Source organism: Drosophila obscura, unplaced genomic scaffold (genome assembly GCF_018151105.1).
Source record: "Drosophila obscura isolate BZ-5 IFL unplaced genomic scaffold, ASM1815110v1 contig_36, whole genome shotgun sequence".
Lineage (NCBI taxonomy): Eukaryota > Metazoa > Arthropoda > Insecta > Diptera > Drosophilidae > Drosophila > Drosophila obscura.
Genome location: NW_024542824.1, coordinates 1,155,460 through 1,174,558, shown reverse-complemented (window position 1 = coordinate 1,174,558; position 19,099 = coordinate 1,155,460). Strand labels below are relative to the sequence as shown.

The window sequence follows — 19,099 nt, the reverse complement described above, 5'->3', positions numbered from 1 at the left end:
ATATATTTATAGAGAGTATGACGTTACTCGTAGCTATTCGAGGAACACCACATGCTTTATCCACTTTTTTTTTTAATCATAAAAAGCCAATAACTAATCCCAACAAAATTACCTTACATGGGACAAAAGACAGCAGCACTTCTACTTGTTTTCTTCATTCCGATCGGTTTCTTTACCCTTTAGTAGATTAATGATTCACTATAAACATAAGATCTTATAAGTATGGTTCAGTCGTTAAATGGTCAGCGTTCCAGAGGGCGCACTCCGTAAATACATCTTGCATTGCCCTACCTTATATTGAAAGACCTTTCCAAAGCTCACCCTTGGGCTTAGGCATTGCCAGCAAACAACACTTTGCTAACGCATACTCTCTCCTCTTCTTCTTCTTTATCGAACGCCTGCGTAGTGGCTTTCAAGTCAAAAAGAGAGAGAGCGCCCTAAAACGTGGAGCTCTTCCACCAAAACTTTATCCATCGCGTCTAACGGCAGTTGCCATTGTAATGCCAACGGAAACGCCACGCGACTGGCGTTCGCGTCGCGTGAATGAGTGGATGAACCAACAACAACAAATCGAAGCAAAAGTCGGAAAAGAAGTTTGGATGTGTTGGATGTGTGTGTAGTACAGTGTAAATCATGTTTAAGCAAACCCCAATATCGCAAAAGCCAAAGATGAAATCAACAGCAACAAGAAATTGCTAGTCATAAAAAGGGTTTGTGTTTGTTATACCGTTAGCGTGTGGGCCCGTTGTTTCTGTGTGTGTGTGTGTGTGTGTTGTTCCAAAGAGAGACTTCCACTCCCACTCGCTGACTGACGGCTAACCTCCCCGCCATTGTGCGTCGTCGGTCTCGTCGTACAATTAGAAGGCATTGCCAATCGATTTGTGTGAAAAGCCCAAAGCTAAAACTCAAAAGGTGGACAGCTTCAAAACAAAACGAAGTTAAGCCAAAAAAGCGGCGAAAGAGGAAGGGGAAAATGGTAGGAGGAAGGAGCAGGAGCAAACAAAAAAATCATTCGTAGAGGTTGTGGCAGGTGTAGTCTGAAAAATGAAGTTAAACCCCACCCCAAGTTGTTGCCTTGTCATTCGTGACGGAAGGAATCATGAAGGAAGGCAATACTACTCGTAGAAGAGCCAGAGAGTGGTAACGGAACAGATGAAGGAGGGCAAAAGGACATAGGCCAGAGAAGGGAGTGGGGAAGAAGGACTAGCTACAATGTCTATGGGGTAGGGACAATATTAATGAAAGACGTTGCAAAAATGTCACGTTCCCCACTCAAATTGAAATAATAATGAAGGCATTGAAGAAATGTCACGGGCCCAGCAGAAGAACTGACGGAAAGAGCAGGAGAAGATGACAGAAAGTCCAAAGGAATTTACATGGGAAACTTCAGAAAATAAAGCTCAAACATACTGAAGTATGGAAAAATTTCTACATCTGAAATTTAGATTATAAATGTAACATTTGGATTCTACATCTTCTCGGACAGCGGGCGCTCGCGTACATAACAAGGCAGAGTGTACGAGCGAGAAAGAGAATGGGTAGCGGGTCTCTTGCTGGAGGAGGTGGGGGAAGCATATATAGTCTCTGAGATCTAGGCGCTCATCAGGACGGACAGACGGACAGACAGACAGACAGAATATATATACTTTATGGGTCGGAAACGTTTCGTTCTCTGCGTTACACTTTTACCACAAATACAATATACCCCTTAGCTCTTTTGGAGTACGGATATAATTAAAACTTTCCCAAAAGTAAATTAAAGAGAGATACAAATGTAAAAGATTTAAATGGAAATCGTATTACTCAATATACTCAAAAGATTTTATGGCGTAGAACCCAATTTATCATCTATTATTATATCCAATAAAATCTCGTTAAATGATAAATTAGAACTAGAAACGTGAATTTAGATTTTTATAATCTTACGAATAGATAGTACAGATGTGGCTGAATATAATAGATCTTAAGCAGGAAGATGTATGGGATTCTTGTGTAAAATTTATAGAGTTGAAAAGTGCTGCCTTCTGCCTTTTACATATTTTTATAGAATGAAATTTCTCTCTTAAGCACCGGCTATAAAAATACCATTTGAAAAGAGAGACAACCCCAATCCCCAATCAAAAAAGTCCCCAAATAAATTAATTTACAAGAAAGTTTGTACAAATAAAGCTGAAACGCAACATTATAATGACATAAAATATGACAAAAGATAACAGTCCACAGGACCCCTGTGGTCCTTCCAAAAGCGGAGGAGGACCATTGAAGATGTCCAGGCGTATAATTTGCCTAATAAAAACACATAAAACCCTAAACAAATTCAACATAAATCTGGAGTTTATGCACAAGATGCTACAAGTGAATAAAACACAAGCTTAGAGCACAACTAAGTGACAGTGACAGTGGCTGTGCCAATGATAGAGGAAAGTGATGATAGTACAGTGAAGCATATGCCCGATAAACAGATGGCTCATAACCATAAAGAGAAAGTGATATGGCCATTACCATAGACGGGAGGAAGACCCTTCTTTGGGGGTTCTTTGGTTCAAATAACTTATGCCCATTGGCCCGAGCCGAAATCGGAATTTATGACGGGGCACAAAACTCTGGATGCTAGCAACTATTTAAAAAGCCATAAAATCTTTTGGCAAAGATATAAAGCAAACAATATGTGTGTGTGTGTGTGTGTGTGTGTGTGTGTGGCTTGAGGATACGTAGAGATTGAGGTTGCATTCCGAGATCCCTGTCGTAAAAACGGAAGCTCGGCGAATGCTGCGTACAATCATTTGGGATTCTTATTAACTCCCAATTTTCTTCCGCTCCAAATCCAAAAGGAAACCAAAGTGCTTCCATCCATAAACTTCCACAACTGTGGTATCCACAAACCAAGGACGAACAGGAGGAGGAGTAGCAGCAGCAGCAGTACCAGCCATGGCCTCCAGCATCTCCCGGAACGGCGGCTTCTGCGGTGCACTGCAACGTGCCCCACCGCCCATGCCACCAGGTCTAGCGCGACGACTCAGTAGCCGCGAATGCTACGGCGTTGGCAAAGTGAAGGTTATGCTGCGTGTATCCGACAGAGCGCCGGAAAAGGACTCCAACGGGGAGCCCGAATTCATGGCTTTAGACAAAAAGAAGCGTCAAGTGACGCTCACCGATCCCCGGAACGTGTGTCCGCCCCCGCAGGCAGCTCAGGAGCGAGGACCCATGGTCGCTGCACCCAAAATGTTTGCATTCGATAATCTCTTCACCGCAGAGGATAAACAGGTGATTGGGGGAATGGCAGTTTGGAAAGATATTTGATGGGAAAGGTATTTTAGAACTTTTGGGAATGTATCGAGAAACTTTTTAGGCGGGACAGAATAGTTCAGTAGTTGGTTTAAGTTCTTAAAATATCACTTAAAGATTGGACTTCAGAAAATATTTGCACTACGGAGGATATCCAGATGAAATTTAAGTGTACGGAGATATCTTATATATAACTTTTTAGGGAAAAAATATAGTAATTTTTTAAACAATAGAATTGTGGATAGGTTAAATATTTCAATAATCAAAGGGAATCAGCTTTTGAGACTTTTGAATATTGACCGAACTGCTACGGAAAGATCAGCTCAGATTACACTACTCGACAAAATCGAACTTTTTTTTTCCTCAAGGATCCAAACCGACTTTTTCTGATAGATATGGGGCTTTAAAATTTTTTAAAGAATTATGGTTTTTTTTCTATGGCAGAACTTTTTTTTGAAGAATTTTTGAAGTCTGGTATTTTTTTTTTTTGCTTTTTTCAGAGGTAGCGCTTGTTTTTTCACATAACTCTAGTATCTTACGTCTGGTTGTAAGAACTTTGCTATTTTGAAAAGATAATTGAAACAGCTAGAAGTTGATGCCAAACACTTTGTGATTTCAGCTTACGTCTGGGAAATATAAAGCATTGAAATGCAAAAATGATGATATTTGTGGGTATTTTTTACGAAATTTTGACTTTAAAAATAGAAAAGTCAAAAAAAATTATATCTTGTGTCCTCTATTTTTTTGTATAGGTGCGTTAATTTGGCGTCGTTTAAGGTATCGCTCATTAAAATCTATGGAGAGACTTTGGAGGTAAAATTCGTTAACCAAACCTAAAATATGGAAAAAATGAACAAAAAATACCTTTTTGAAGGCGGCGGGACCAACTGCCAATTGTGAACAAAGGAACGCGATCAAGTACCAAATGTACAACCCTTTTTCGTTTGCTTTGTTCCCAATTGGCAGTTGGGCCCGCCGCCTTCAAAAAGGTATTTTTTGTTCATTTTTTCCATATTTTAGGTTTGGTTAACGAATTTTACCTCCAAAGTCTCTCCATAGATTTTAATGAGCGATACCTTAAACGACGCCAATTAACGCACCTATACACAAAAAATAGAGGACACAAGATATAATTTTTTTTCGACTTTTCCTGAGTTTTTAAAGTCAAAATTTCGTAAAAATACCCCACAATATCATCATTTTTGCATTTCAATGCTTTATATTTCCCAGACGGTAAGCTGAAATCACAAAGTGTTTGGCATCAACTTCTAGCTGTTTCAATTATCTTTTCAAAATAGCAAAGTTCTTTACAACCAGACGTAAGATACTAGAGTTATGTGAAAAAAACAAGCGCTACCTCTGAAAAAAGCTAAAAAAAAAAATACCAGTTTTCAAAAATTCTTTAAAAAAAAGTTCTGCCATAGAAAAAAAAAAAATATCATCAAACCATTTCTAAGCCCCAAATCTTTAAGAAAAAGTTCGTTTTGTTCCTTGAGGAAAAATCGTGTTGACTAGTGTTATACTTCATAGAAATTAAAGTTCTTAAAACTATTGAGGAATAAAAAAAAGGAACGGACCGATATGTTTTAAATAGTAGGATTATTCAAATACATATATGTACATATTAGATACAAAAATACAGTATCCCAATTATTGCATTACAAATACAAAATCTGAATGATAAAAATGAGTTGTAGACATATATATAAGAATTGTAAAAATATTTTCCAAAGTTTAGGATGATTTGGATAAGCTCCCATATGCGTTATTTTCGGGATAACGACATATCTCCGAGCGACATATCTCCTGCCATACATTTTTCAGCAGGAGATATGTCGTTTTTGAAACGACATACGACATCCCGGAGAAATGTCGCTGTGCCGTTATTTTCATTAATAATAGCATTCATTTTAAATCCCACTGCAAATAAGTCAGAATTATTGTTAGGAACTAGGAATTTTGTGTTAGGAACACAAAACTATATTCACATATCATAATCTATTATTTCCACAGACCATTCCATTCACGTGGTTTATGACCCGTGAAGTGCCATCACTCATCAGTCGATCCCTCAAACTAGAACTAAAACCCAATCGAATCAAATTAAAAGATATAATCTAACCCCCGAATACAAGTAGTATTTCTAATCAGCAATCCAATAATCGAATTAGCCCCCAATCAGGGCCAACAGTAGGAAAAGAACGAGCCCCCTATCCATTTTTATACCCGTACTCAAAAAGAGTTAAGGGGTATATTAGATTTGTGGTAAAAGTGGATGTGTGTAACGCAGAGAAGGAAACGTTTCCGACCCCAAAAGATATATATCTAAGCACAATAGCCGAGCGATATAGCCAGCTGCTGTCCGCTGCTGTCTGTCGCTGCTGCTGCTGCTGCGATGAGCGCCAGATCTAGAGACTATAAGGCTGGGCAACCAAATTTGGTTTCCAGACTCATGTGATACCCACTGTTACAAGGATTCAATCGCCCCGCCCCCCCGCCCACACAAAGGACGAAAACGTGGGGCACATTTGCGATAAGTAAAGGATCGTAGAGAGCCCAACTACCAGACTGCGAACTGAAAGACGGTTCATAATTATAGCCAGATGACGAAATAATTTTCAGTTGCTTCCCTGCCCCCCCTGACCACTACAACACAACCATTCCCTCGCCCACACCGCCGCGTTCAGTGCGCGAGCAACCCTAGCGGGAGATGTAGAACTAAAGGGTACATGTATAACTACATGTTAGATGTAGAATATACATAATATATGTAATGTAATAACAGATGTAGCAAAAAAATGTAAAATGTAAAATTTTTTTTTAATGCTAAAACTAAATCATATGTTCAAAAATGTAAATACTGACTAGTACGGGTATAAGTAGAGTCGCGTCTTTAGAAGCGACTCACACGTTCTTTCTCGTTTATTTTATTCTCTCACCCCCTTACTCTCCGCCCATTTCAGTCGGATGTGTGTGCATCGGCCCTCAGCGAAGTGATTCCCGCGGTACTAGAGGGTTCGGATGGCTGCCTCCTGGCGATGGGCTACCCCGCCACTGGACAGCACCACACGGTGCTGGGAGGCGATGTGGCAAATGGGCAGGCATGTTCTTTGGGAGCCGCCCCCTGTGCTATTGCCTGGCTCTACAAGGGCATCCAGGAGCGGCGTCAGAAGAGCGGCGCTCGATTCTCTGTTCGCGTTAGCGCTGTGGGCGTCAGTGCCACCAAACCGGATGCACTCTCGACGGATTTGCTCATCTCGCATGCGGCTGGTAAGCAGATGGATGGGGCGGTAGTCTCAGTTCTCAGTTCTCATGCCACCTGTTTGCTGTCAAGGGCGAAATGAATGGACATTGTGGGGGCGTGTTGTAATGTTGCCCCTGGGCCATGGCGAATGGCGATGATGATGATGACTGGGGTCGGGTCGTCCCGTCGTAACTGGCACAATTTGAATAAACTTAACCTGCGAACCAGTGTTCCTCATGCCCCATGCCTCACCCACTTACCTCCCATTACCTCATCCCCATCCCACTCCTCCTCCTCCCTTATCCCTGGTTCTCAGTCGTCCCCTGGCAGTGCTCATAGAATGTGGCGTTTATTCCAACATAAAAACCTAATGTCCTTTTCATTCACTCCCCATCTACGTCTTCGTCACCGTCTTTGTCTTACTCTGGACTCCATCGCAAACTCCTGCTACTCTGCTGCTTCTGCTGCTTCTGCTGCTGGAACTCCTGCTACTCCTGGCGACTACACAGAATCTGACGACTCCCCGGGGATTTATTTGCGTGACGACTTCCTTGGCGGTCCAACGGAACTACGTGCACCCACCGCTGAGCGTGCGGCGCTTTTCCTCGACTCGGCTCTGGCCGGACGCTTAAAAAGTTCCGGTTCTACTTCCACGCCTGGAGGAGGGGGCACGGCCCCCTTGGAGTCCGCCCTCATCTTTACACTGCATGTCTACCAGTACAGCTTGTCCCGCAAGGGGGGTGGTAAGTGTCTACCTTATTGTTTGAGGGAAAAATACCCTTGCAGAGAGAAAGTATTATGGTTTTTAAAAGATAAATTACGAATTTTCGGGCTATAGAAAATTCGATACGAATTTCAGTTTATCTGTTTATAATGTATACATTATCTATCCTAAGTTTCTTAAGATATCTGGCTTAAAATTATCACAGGTTCTTCTTAATACTTCCTGCAGTATAGTATGTCGGAAACTAAGGGTTCTAAGGGATTTACATTTGCACTTACATGCATACTCTTATGTATGTATGTATGTGTTTTACAATCTACAAGCACAGCCAAAAATAGTCCTAATTCATTTTGCTTCCCTTTGAAAAATCGAATAAAAACTCGCAGTCTGTAGTTTCAGGACATTCTTCATATCTGAACAAAATTGTATATAAATCTGATTATATCAAAAATCTACCCTTAAAAACCTTAAATCTCCAAGGGTATCAAACGCTTCGGTCACCGAATCTCATTTCGTTATTTCTTGTTGCCTTTTGTTGTGTATTAGATGTTGGTGGGTTGCAGGCGTGTGGTGTAGTGATGGCTGCCACACTCAGTTGTTGTTGTTGTTGCTGCTGCTGTAGCCACTCAAGTGGCCCGCTAAATGCTTGACTGGCACTAGACGGGGAGGCAGCAGCACCATTAAAGTGTCGCATTTCCTACTCCAACACGAACTCCAATCCCCAATCCCACGCCAATCTGTCCCTTTCCCACACACAACCTCTGACTCCCAATCCCCTTTATTCTTTGTGATTTACAGTGGCTGGCGGTCGGAGTCGTTTACATATCATCGACTTGGGCGGCTGTGCCAATCGCAGCGGGGGTTTGCCCCTGTCTGGGATCGGCAACATACTGCTGGCCATATTATCGGGGCAGAGGCATCCGCCACACAAGGACCACCCGCTGACGCCGCTGCTCAAGGATTGCCTGGCGCCCATCACCTGCCACGTGGCGATTGTGGCCCACGTCCTGCACGACCAGAGCTACCAGGATGCCCTCTCCACCATCCAAATTGCTTCGCGCATACATCGCCTACGACGCCGCAAGCACCGCGTACCCATGCCCCTGGCCGTGGGCCTCGCGCAAGGCCTCAGCGGCGGCTCATCAGCTGGCTCTGGTGCGGATCCCTCCAGCTCTGAAATCTCCGCCGATACAGTCATCTATATGGGGCCCAATGACGATGCTACCGACGGCGAACATCCGCCTGTCTATCTTCCATCACTCAGCGCTGGCGACAATCGCGCGATAATGGGCAAGGCCATGAAGGTCAGTGGTCTGGAGAAGCCCCCAACGCAGATGAAAGCGGGACTCTCCAGTCCCATGATGATGAAGAAGGCAATGGCAGCAGTAGGGGAGAAGGGTAAGGATACAAAATATATACCTAACGACTATTATAGAGAAGATAGAGAACGAGAATAGTCGAAGAAACAATCACATAATGAGAATTTCTATTAAAACAAAATATGAACTATACGAATGATGTGTTCAAGGACCATTGACCATAACTATCCGATCGTTATGAAATGTTACAGATCAGTAAATAATACGTTTCAAAATAATTTAAATAATTTTAAGAGTTATATCTATCCAATAATGCTCGTACTTGGAAGAAATACAACCAATATTATAACCATTCCCGTCTATAGGCATAATTTTACTGCTTTATTCTCTGATAGTTTTAAAGTTTACAGTCTCTATTCAGCAGCTCTTTGAGTAGATTTTCTAGCTGTCCCTTTCTACATTTTCTTCCTTTCACACAGTCAAAAAGCTTCCCGGAAATAGTCCCATTGGCAGCCTCAAACGTCATGCAGGAGCAGGAGCCTGCTCGTCTCCTCTAGTCCCACACGAACAGCCGCAGCTGCAGCAACAGCATTCGCCGATACCCATACCCCGACATATGGTATCCAAGGGATCCAACGTACCATCGCCCAAAGGTTCTCCTCTACGTAGAGCGCACTCTGGTGCCCATTCGGGGGCACATCCAGGAGCAGCTTTGGAGCAACTTGAAGCAGGCATGAGAAAGATTACAGAGGAGCAATGGATTGATGGACCACGAGTATCAAGAGCCAAAGTGGCGGAGGCACGGCACCTGATGCGCGAAGTGAATCACGTGAAGCAGTGCGAGACGTGGGTGGATGGACCCAAATCCCTGTCCTGTCGATCCCTCACGGCGGGAAATCTCCCGGCGGCTGGAGGTCAGACGCAGGGCTATGGCTTCATGGACTCCCACAAGAAGACCATGATCCGTCAGTGGGTGGAGACCCAAACGTCGCAAGTCTTCCAGAGTCCGGCCACGTTATCGGCCAGCAATTCCCCCACGGCGCTACATTGGAAGCTCTCGCAGCTGAAGCAGAAATCTTTAGATCTCCCCGATAGATCCGCATTCGTTCCTGAACAATCGATGGATCTTCCACAGCAGTGCTTCGAGAGTCTGCCCCTCCTCGTACAGGACATGTCGCTGCCGCCGGATGGCGATGAGGATCAGGATAGCGGTCCCTCGGAGGTGCCACCCGCTCTTCCGCTGTTCGACGATCCATTGGGATCCAGGGACATCTCACACGACAGCCTGCACCGCATGCTCTCGCGGCACGTCTCAAGGGAACAACTACACGAGGCTGATCTCGTGGCCAGTCGTGCCTCCTCATCGCATCATCATCGTCCTTCATCACAGCGCAGCATCGATTGTGGGCTGCAGGTCACGGAGGAAGAAATTGCCCGCACCATGGCCCGGGAGCAGGAGCATTCAATGCATCCGCTTTCGGCTCTGAGCCACTGCGACAATCTCTCCTTTGTGTCCAGCTTCAATATGGCCTGTGAATCCTTCAGCGAGTGTGGAGAGAGAGCCAGGTAAGGGAGAATTTTTTTAATTAAGCTTTGTTTTTCTTTTGATTGGATTTGATTGAAAAGCTACATCTACATGTCAAGATGCGTGTGCCTGGACTGAAAAACCTTCCACCCTGCGACAGCTATCATTTCAGCATCGTGAATCTCTCCCGTCCGACGGGGCCTCGACAAAAATGTTTCCACTAATATACCCCTCCTTTATGCTATCATTTATAATATTTCCAGACACCAGTTTGATCAACTGGCACGCCTACACGAGATCTTCACCTCCCAATTGGCCATGGCCGAGGTCACGCCCTCCGCCGCGCTCTTCCGCACGGACGTGAGCAGTGTGTTCAGCGAGCCCGTGTTCCGCTTCAATGTTGGGCAGAGCAGCGTCTGCAGCGAGCCAGCCTACCGCCTGACGCCGAGTCCGCCCAAGCAGCCGTCGCACAGCCCCAGCCAGGGATCGCTGCCGAGTCTCAATGGCATCATGGAGATTGCAGGAATGGATGACTATGCCCTGTTGCGGCAGCCGGATGGCGCCTCCGATCCGAGTCTGCCAAAAAGCGAGAAACGTTTCGCCCCACAGCACGACGACATCTGCGAGCTGGACGAGAAGGCAATGGCAGCGGCGGTGGGTAAAAGAAACTCATTGGAGGATGCCCAGCATAAGCTCAATGAGATTACGAACATCCTGCCACTGGCGGCACAGTCGAGGCTGCCACTGCTGCCGCTGAACACCAGTTCGGAGGCGTACGACAGCGGTCATGACTCCAACTCCACGCCGCGGACATCGAAGCATTCGGGCATCTCGCGACGGGCGGAGAGCGGCTACCACAGTGTGGCCACAGTGCGGGACTCCGACGAGAGCAGCTTCGCCTCTGGCATGTCCAAGGGTCAGCGGCATCGCATCACCATATCAGGTGGAGGAGGAGCAGTTGGTGGAGGAACCTCCACGGGTAACTATCAGCGACATGGCCATGGCGGCGGCCACAAGAAACATCGGCATCGCCATGAGGGCAGCGGCGCCGGCAACAAGGGCCTCTGCAACTGGCTTCTCACTCCCTTCTCCTGCACATATCCAGAGACTGAGGGTGAAATCAGTGATTTCTAGGAAGCAACAACAGCAACATTAGGAGGATGAGGACCAGTCCAATCACCCACCAAATGAAAACCAGAGCTAAGTCCAGCATTCAAATGGCCAAAAAAAAACAAAATAAGAAAAATATCATAAACATCTAGGACGAGATCAGATTAATGATCGGAACGATCACAATTGTGTAGGAGAACGTAGGAGAACAGACACATCCTTTGGTGGATCTTTTGATAGCGACTGATTAACTTTTACTAGGCGACGGTTGCCATACAAGACAAAGAAAACAAAGGCAACAAACAAACACAATTTTTAAGTAATCTAATAACTAACCCAACAACTACCTTAATTATGATAATACGATAATAACTAATAACTACAGTGCGTTTTGCAGCTAAAAGGCAGTTGAAATGGGGTTGAATGGGTTATGATGGATATGGCTGCAATTACACAAGCGGTTTGGTTTTACCTGTCACGCGCTATGCAGCAGCGCGGCTCAGTTGATTTTCTATTAATGCCTGGAATCTGTAGGAATCTTTGGTTTGGCTGGTGTAACATCATTACAATATATAGCCATTTCCATCTCCCGCATATCAAATTTTTCATGCACGATTATTTTGATAGAGCCTCATCTGATCTATTTATACTATTTTTATGAACCCAAGATTTAGTATGAATAAAGGTAATAGAGAAATTTTATCACCCATATCATTCATTAGAGCCAATAAGCAGAAATTAAGACTTAGGAAAACTAAAAAGGACACATACTCATATTTATATACACATATGTATGTATGTATTCTAGAAAACCCATCCTTGGTTCAAGTTTATCCAAATCGGTTATTAATATCAATCTAAAATAAAGTCTTAGAAATTAATGATTTTTCTAGGATTTTATAGTTAGGTTATAGATAGAGGAATATTTTCCAATATCATAGAAAAATAGTCTTTATGAAAATTTCTGTTTGTTTCCTTTATTTATGTTTCATAAAAATTATTAGAATATATTTTTTCTAGTGTTTCTTTTTAAGATATTTGAAGCTTACAGTCATACATGTCTTTCACTTAAAATCCATTTCAAAACGTTTTCAAAATCTTCAGCTGTCTTATAGTTTCGCAACGTACTGTATATGCGCTATAAATCAATCGAACCATTTGAATCGTTCGACTCATTCACTCACTCACTCACTAAATACACGCATAAGTTCAAACGGGGCTTTAAAAAGTATCTTAAGTTGCCAGATAGCATAATGGGGTACATATATTATTGGGAATGGAAATACATATGATATAAACCAGAATACATAAGGAATTCTGAAAGAGAAAGAAAATAGTATAGAGATCCCAAGCCGTTAGTATCCCAAACTGTATCTATAAAAAATAACACAAAATATATATACATAATCAGGCTACAATCACAACAACTTTACAATGCAGAGATAAATCTATATACATACAACATCTACAATATATATATATATATATATATAAAGTATATATACATACACGATATATCATATATAGCTATTTATTGTTTTAGTTTTGAGTTATCACATATCGCATAAGTATTGCTAAATGTTGAATGTTTGCTTATTCAAACGATTTATTGCCAATTATAAGTTACACGAAATGTTTAAATTAATTGTTAGTTAGCTAAAGTTATTCACATCTACTACGTAACCCAAACAAAACCAAAAAAATAAACGACAAGAACACTCACTGACTATAAGGTAGTAAAGAGAGAACGTTTTTTGCTAAAGTAGACAAATGTTAAACATACAATTTTGTTGCCATTTTTGCCTAAATAAACTATGTTACAAAACGAACAAAAAGAAAATACAATGATGAAACATGAGGAAATTCAACAAAAATAAATCAATATATATAGTATATATTTATCAGAGATATAAATATTCTTTAAGCGATTGGATAGATGGATTTTAAGGAAAAAGCCCTAATGCAATATTCTATAAATACACAACATTATATTATAATGTTTATTATAACATTATTAATATAATATTTATACATACATACATATATGCGTAAAAAGAGTAAAACAAAAAAATGAAAGATGCCGCACCTACGGGAATATAGCTAAATTCTACTTTTTTTTATCATCTAAGAAGCGTTAAGTAATATCTTTTAAATGCCTTTATTTTTTAGTCATTATTCAGCCATTCAACATCACACATACATATGTATGTAAATCGTACATTCAATGAGAAATGTCTAACACTAATTATATTGCATTATCCATTATCCATACGATTATTATTCAACTTATCGAGCGTGCATAATTAATCACTGACAAATCCCCCAAACGTAACTCGTCCACTCGCTATGCTTTTAAATTTTATACGATAAAATCACCTAAGCCCCCTCCCAACAAAAAAAAGAAACACACGAAACCTAACTTCTTTCAAACCCAAATTGCAATTTGCAGCCTGGCACACACACACGCACATCCACGTTCAACCAACGTGCAACATGCAAAATATATAGAAATATGATGGAGTCGTCGACTTCGGCGCTGAATACAGACTAATTATTTTTTATAATATAAACAAATTGACAGCTGGTTTTATTTGCTTACTCTGGGAGGGTGGGTGGTACATAATTGGGGATGCTACATGTGGCACAGCATGGTATGGCATGGGGAGATGGTTATTTTTGTGCCTCAGTTGGGCAAATAAAGATGACGTTTTATAGATAGAGGCATGTGCGATACAGAGAGAACTGCCAAATATCGAGGCAGCACATAGAGTCGTAGATCTGAAGCATGGAGCGTGCTGTGGCCACACCACTACCCCCAACCTCTTTCTGCAAGAACAGATGATAAGAACGTGTACTGAAGGGTGAAATGTCGAACAATAAAACTCGAAAGGCAGAGCCAGTGCTCTACAAAGACGCAAGACGTATACCCTAAATGCCTACAGGGATATAAAAATTCTATAGAATACACATTTTGCAGGAAGTGTTGGGGTATTTTTTAGAAACTGAAATGTATTCTCACTAGTACCAACAATTATGAAACACCTAGATGATGACCCATGTGAGTAACAAAGTGAACGATTACACCGTTGCTCTTAAAGAAATATCTAAATACGAGGCGAATAAGAGTAGGCTTCGCTACGAGAAGCAAGATATTGCATTATAGAGCACAGCAGCCCTCGTGGAGCATTAGATAAAGATGAAACGAATCATAAGCTAATCGATAAATAGGCTAGATACGACAAAAAAGAATAGTTTATTATATAAAGTGTTCTTATAAATCTAAATTAAACTGAGTTATATCTTTCAAAACAGTCTGGAAAGCACAATGGAAACACTGTGCAATGTAGGATGTGGTGGGTGGGTAGTCCCACTGGAAGAGAGCTAGCCGTAAAATGAGATCGGTTGTTCGGTTTATCTTACTGTATCTTAGTGTAGCTACTACAGGAAACTTATTTTCTTCATGCTGGATATACAATTATTCCGATCTTATGGGGATAATGGTTTTTATCCCCGATCGGCCGAATAATTATTTAGAATAAATAAGAACACGGCGCAGCCGTAAAATTCGAATGTATGTATGTTCTGTATTATCATCCTTCGCTGAGTGCAGCTTCGCTCGGCTGCGTAGAGTTGTAGATAACGAAGAGCAAGCTTCCAAAAAGCGCTTAGCAGGGCAAGCAAGTACAAAGCATGAGCGAAAATAATCATAACATGAACTAAGTAGTAAACAAACATACATATGCGGCTGTAGGCCAACAATAACATTGGTAAAGCAGCTAGTCGGCGGGGCTCTGCTCCGAATAGAAATTATAGATACAATTCTATTCCTTATAAAAGTTAAAAGTTAAAAAGCAACTCAAATTGAAGACAATCCTAAAGAAATTTGTATTCCATTTCAATGGAATGATAAAATGCAGCATCCAAATGTAACCTCAAAATCCACAGACCCTTCCTCTCCGTTAGAGTACAAGCAATAAAATGTGTTGGCACCTTCTGGCAAATGCCGCGCTCTACAATGCGAAAAAGTCGTATAACTAAACTTCTATCGCAAAATCCCCCCAACACCAGCACATCCTTCACTTTGTCCCATCACCTTCAGGATCCCAGCCTTTCACCCTCCTGCCACTTTCGCTGCAGCGATTTTTCTTGTTTGCTGCCTCCGTTCGCTGCGTCTTCGTCTTTTGTCTGCCGCCGCCGCCCTTTTCGTGTTCCTTTCCTCGCAAACGTCGCCATTTTTTTGCGCCCCAACTCCTGTTTGCGAGGACTCTCCCGCTCCGATACGCTTTTTGTTGTGCTTTTACAACCCTCTTATCGGGAAACTTTAAATTTTCGCATTCGCAGTTCGCAGTCACAAATGCAAATGCCGCTCCGCCCCGCCCACGCAGGAGTGGGAAGTGGGGTGCAGGGAGTCCCGCGTACCCTCCTGTAGTCTCTCAAAGGACCTGCTTGCTTTGTTGTTGTGTTTGTTCTCCTCCTTGGGAGTCTGCTCGCCATATGTTGTCAATTGAGGCGAAAATCGAAAAGCCGTCTATGCCATGGAATTGTTTATGACCCCAGCGGATTGAGGACATTCGAGGGACGACTCTTTATGACTCTGTGTAGCTCCTCCTCCCTTTCCCACTCCACTTATTTTCCTGCCTTTTCCTGGCGACTTTTTCCTAGTTTTTTCCCACATTTTCTGTCTCAATTTTTCCTGCTGTCGCCTTTTAATTATGGCTCGCAAATTATTTTCGAATTTTTCCATCATACTGCGGAAATAAATGTTGACTGCAATTTCCCGAAGTTCCCTCCGCACTCCAGGCCCAATTCCAAACAGGATGGAAAAGGATTCGAACCATTTCTGGTTTGCTTTTTCACTTTTTTTTTTCAGGTGTTTTTCACTCACTGTGTGTCTGTGTTTTTTCCGACCAGGTAGCAGTACGAGTTGCAAGAGAGTCCACTTTTTGATGGGGGGAGGAGTACGAGCAGGAGCTGGAGTTCCATTTTGATGTGGACTGTTCTTGTTGGTGTTTGTGACCTAAAAAAATATTCACACACACTTCACTTGTCAAGTTGAATAAAGCAAAATGCTGCCCCCAAATGGAGGGGGCAATACAAAAATAAAAATGGCAAAAACTATATATAGAGAAACTTATACATGGAACATACAGTGCAGCTCCATAGCTATAATGCTATATTTTAACTCTAACAAAGCACGTTCCAATATCAAAGGCATTATTAAGTCTTCCCACCCACTAAATGGAGATGGAACCGTTTTTTAAACAAAGTAGTTCCCAATAAAATTGGTTCCAGAAAGAGTTCTAACAGTGAACAAAAAAATACTTCTCTTGATCGACAAAAAACTTTTAACAGTTTCCCATACCGGGAATGTAACCCGGGCCTCCCGCGGGCCTCCCGATCCACTAGACAATATGGAATATGATAAAAACCGTGTCAACATTTAATTTGGAGTGCCATCTCCTCTTTAGAATTCGTATTGTACAACCACTATGTATACCTACGTACTATGTAGTACATAATATTTTAGTTTGTGGGCCAACTATGTTTATTATATTTATTCTATTTTATTTCTATACTTTATAAATAGATTATTTTTTATCTGATTAATCTGAATAAACTTTCATCGAAAAGAATACATAGCATAGCGATATCAATACAGAATGATATTCATATGTATACAGACTGTTCCAATGAAGTTTCTTAAATTTATAGAACATTATTCCACTCCACAATTTTAGTTAGCACAATCGACACAACTTTTGCACCGCACTGTACACCCGCATGCACTTTAGGGACATTTGTGGTGGTATGGGTTGTGTGGTGCACTCATTAAAATCTGTCCCGTTTGCAATTAGAGTCTGTCATTTGACTGGCAGCGTTAAAATATGTACATAAAATATGCGTACATAAATATAACAACGAAATCAGCGGGCAATGGGGAATAGTTCTAATTTAGCGGAGAAGGGTAATTGGGGGGTATTGACAAATGTCATCAGCATTTCTCACTAGGAGGCAGGCTGACACGGTTGTGATTGCATTCATAATCGGCACTTCGTTCATTTGCAATTTCATTTATCGAAGCGATCACAGCGGGTTTTTAATGGGAATTTTAGTGCATGAAATTGTTTTCGACTACACTTCTGAATATATGGACATCATTTCTAGCTCTTTCCAATTTTTTGTATTAATTACTACTGAAAAGAGGCTTTTCTAATATTAATTTGCTATAATGTTGTATTTTCTCTTTTATAAGTAGAATAGTTCATAAGACTATGCTAATAGAATTGGTTAAGGGTTAGGGCTTATTTTAAATATCCACCTATAAATACTTTTGCATAGATAGCGCACACATTTCATCAAAAGCACTTGGAATTTTCCAGAAAACTTAACGATTGAGACCGTATCTAAATACAATTGCTTTGTTATCTAGTCCGTATCTATTGATAAGAACCTTTCGCTTGCAGATAGAGCGATGAATCAGCGACGAATGGCTTTGTGTCTCAATTGGAGAACGACTTAGGGATGTACAAGTACGATTGAGGGTACGGGTGGGTGGTGCACTTATTGCGCATCGGTAATCGCCGATATATCATTATAATGTGTGTGACACACCAGGGAAGCCAAAGAAGTGGCCTCCTTATAGGGGGGAATATATGTATGGATGGGGTCAGGGGTAAGGAGAGGATATGGAGTGTTGTGGCAATTACAAAAACATGAACAAACATGAACAGCAATTTAAAAGCCGACAAATGATATTTAATACAGTAGAAAAAGGGCCAAAGTCAAATTCATGGAAAATTAAATGCAGAAACCCTTGAAGCGTAGCACGAGGCGACCGCAAGTCTTGAGCATAGTTAACCCCAAGGACTCACTTCGCCTCGAGGGCCTTGCCGAGCAGGTGAAAGAACAGCGCCGTGCCGCATACCTGCATATCCTCGCCAGCGTCCTCCTGCATGCTGTCCATCAGCACCCCACCATAACGCACCGCAATCATCACAAGCATCATGCGGATATAGAAGAAGTTGCGCTCCATCATTCCAAGAAAACCCAGTGACACAATGTTCCCCAGTATCGTGAGATTACGCAGACTATCGCCCGTGTCGCAATCGTGGCGACCCTTGAAAAGGGAACAGCACAGATCGAAGCTCAGGGGCAGCACAAAGCAGGCATGGCCCAGGGTAACGGCACTCATCATTCCCGTGGATTGCATATACAGATCCATATTGACCAGCGGTAGGGGAGCCAGCTCCAGGAACCCATGGCTGATGTCGCGCAGCCGTCTGCACTCGGTTGGCTGGCCGCTGGCAAAGATCACACGTAGCAGGCCGAGACCTGCGACCGCAACGCCCACCGCACCGGCCGCATAGGCAAATGGGTACTCCTCTGGCTTCAGGTGCTGTACAACCCTCAGTGCCGTACACAGGAGGAGGCTGTTGTACAGACAGCGGGCACAGCGACCCGATATGGGTTCGCCCATCACCAGCTCGAATTTTGACTTATTTTGAGTGTTTTGTTTACAATGGGATGAACGTTAAATGAATGATTGCTGTGGAAACGTACATGTGTTATGTGGAAATTACACGACAAAATACAAGACCGATGTTATTTTTGAACACTTTTTACATTTTACATTTTGCAGCCTCCACGAAAAAATAAACGGAAATCCATCCTAATACCACTTAAAAACCTAAAACAACCACAAATTTAAATGCCGTTCAAGGAAATACCGCCACTGCATATTAAAAATGGGATAAGTATGCAAGAATTTACACAGAAATGCCAGCAATTCCTTGTTAAATATCCAATATGGTTTGCGTATTCCCCTCTTTAAAGCGCGCTTGACGATGTGAGCTGCTGTACTGCTGCTTTTGCTTGCTGGTGGCATAACCCCA

General features: G+C 42.2%; 2 protein-coding genes across 2 annotated transcripts; one reads left to right on the top strand and one right to left on the bottom strand.

The window, feature by feature from the left end:
- Positions 1 to 510: 510 nt before the first annotated feature.
- On the top strand, positions 511 to 13,768 carry LOC111076985 (kinesin-like protein GA13060). Its single transcript, XM_022371068.2, has 7 exons — positions 511 to 710; positions 2,832 to 3,264; positions 6,249 to 6,555; positions 7,039 to 7,272; positions 8,052 to 8,651; positions 9,052 to 10,138; positions 10,361 to 13,768. Exons 2-7 carry the CDS (start codon positions 2,929 to 2,931, stop codon positions 11,229 to 11,231), a joined length of 3,435 nt encoding a protein of 1,144 aa, XP_022226760.2. The 5' UTR covers positions 511 to 710; positions 2,832 to 2,928; the 3' UTR covers positions 11,232 to 13,768.
- Positions 13,769 to 17,941: 4,173 nt separating this feature from the next.
- LOC111076969 lies at positions 17,942 to 18,750 on the bottom strand. Its single transcript, XM_022371053.2, has one exon. It carries the CDS (start codon positions 18,682 to 18,684, stop codon positions 18,076 to 18,078), a length of 609 nt encoding a protein of 202 aa, XP_022226745.2. The 5' UTR covers positions 18,685 to 18,750; the 3' UTR covers positions 17,942 to 18,075.
- Between the last annotated feature and the right edge of the window lie 349 nt (positions 18,751 to 19,099).

What these genes read in the sequence shown, in the direction of transcription:
- LOC111076985 (XM_022371068.2), top strand. Translation starts at nt 2,929, where the DNA reads ATGGCCTCCAGCATCTCCCGGAACGGCGGCTTCTGCGGTGCACTGCAA. An exon ending in TCACCGCAGAGGATAAACAG is followed by an intron (nt 3,265 to 6,248) that starts GTGATTGGGGGA and finishes CGCCCATTTCAG; the next exon opens with TCGGATGTGTGTGCATCGGC. An exon ending in CTTGTCCCGCAAGGGGGGTG is followed by an intron (nt 7,273 to 8,051) that starts GTAAGTGTCTAC and finishes TGTGATTTACAG; the next exon opens with TGGCTGGCGGTCGGAGTCGT.
- LOC111076969 (XM_022371053.2), bottom strand. Translation starts at nt 18,684, where the DNA reads ATGGGCGAACCCATATCGGGTCGCTGTGCCCGCTGTCTGTACAACAGC.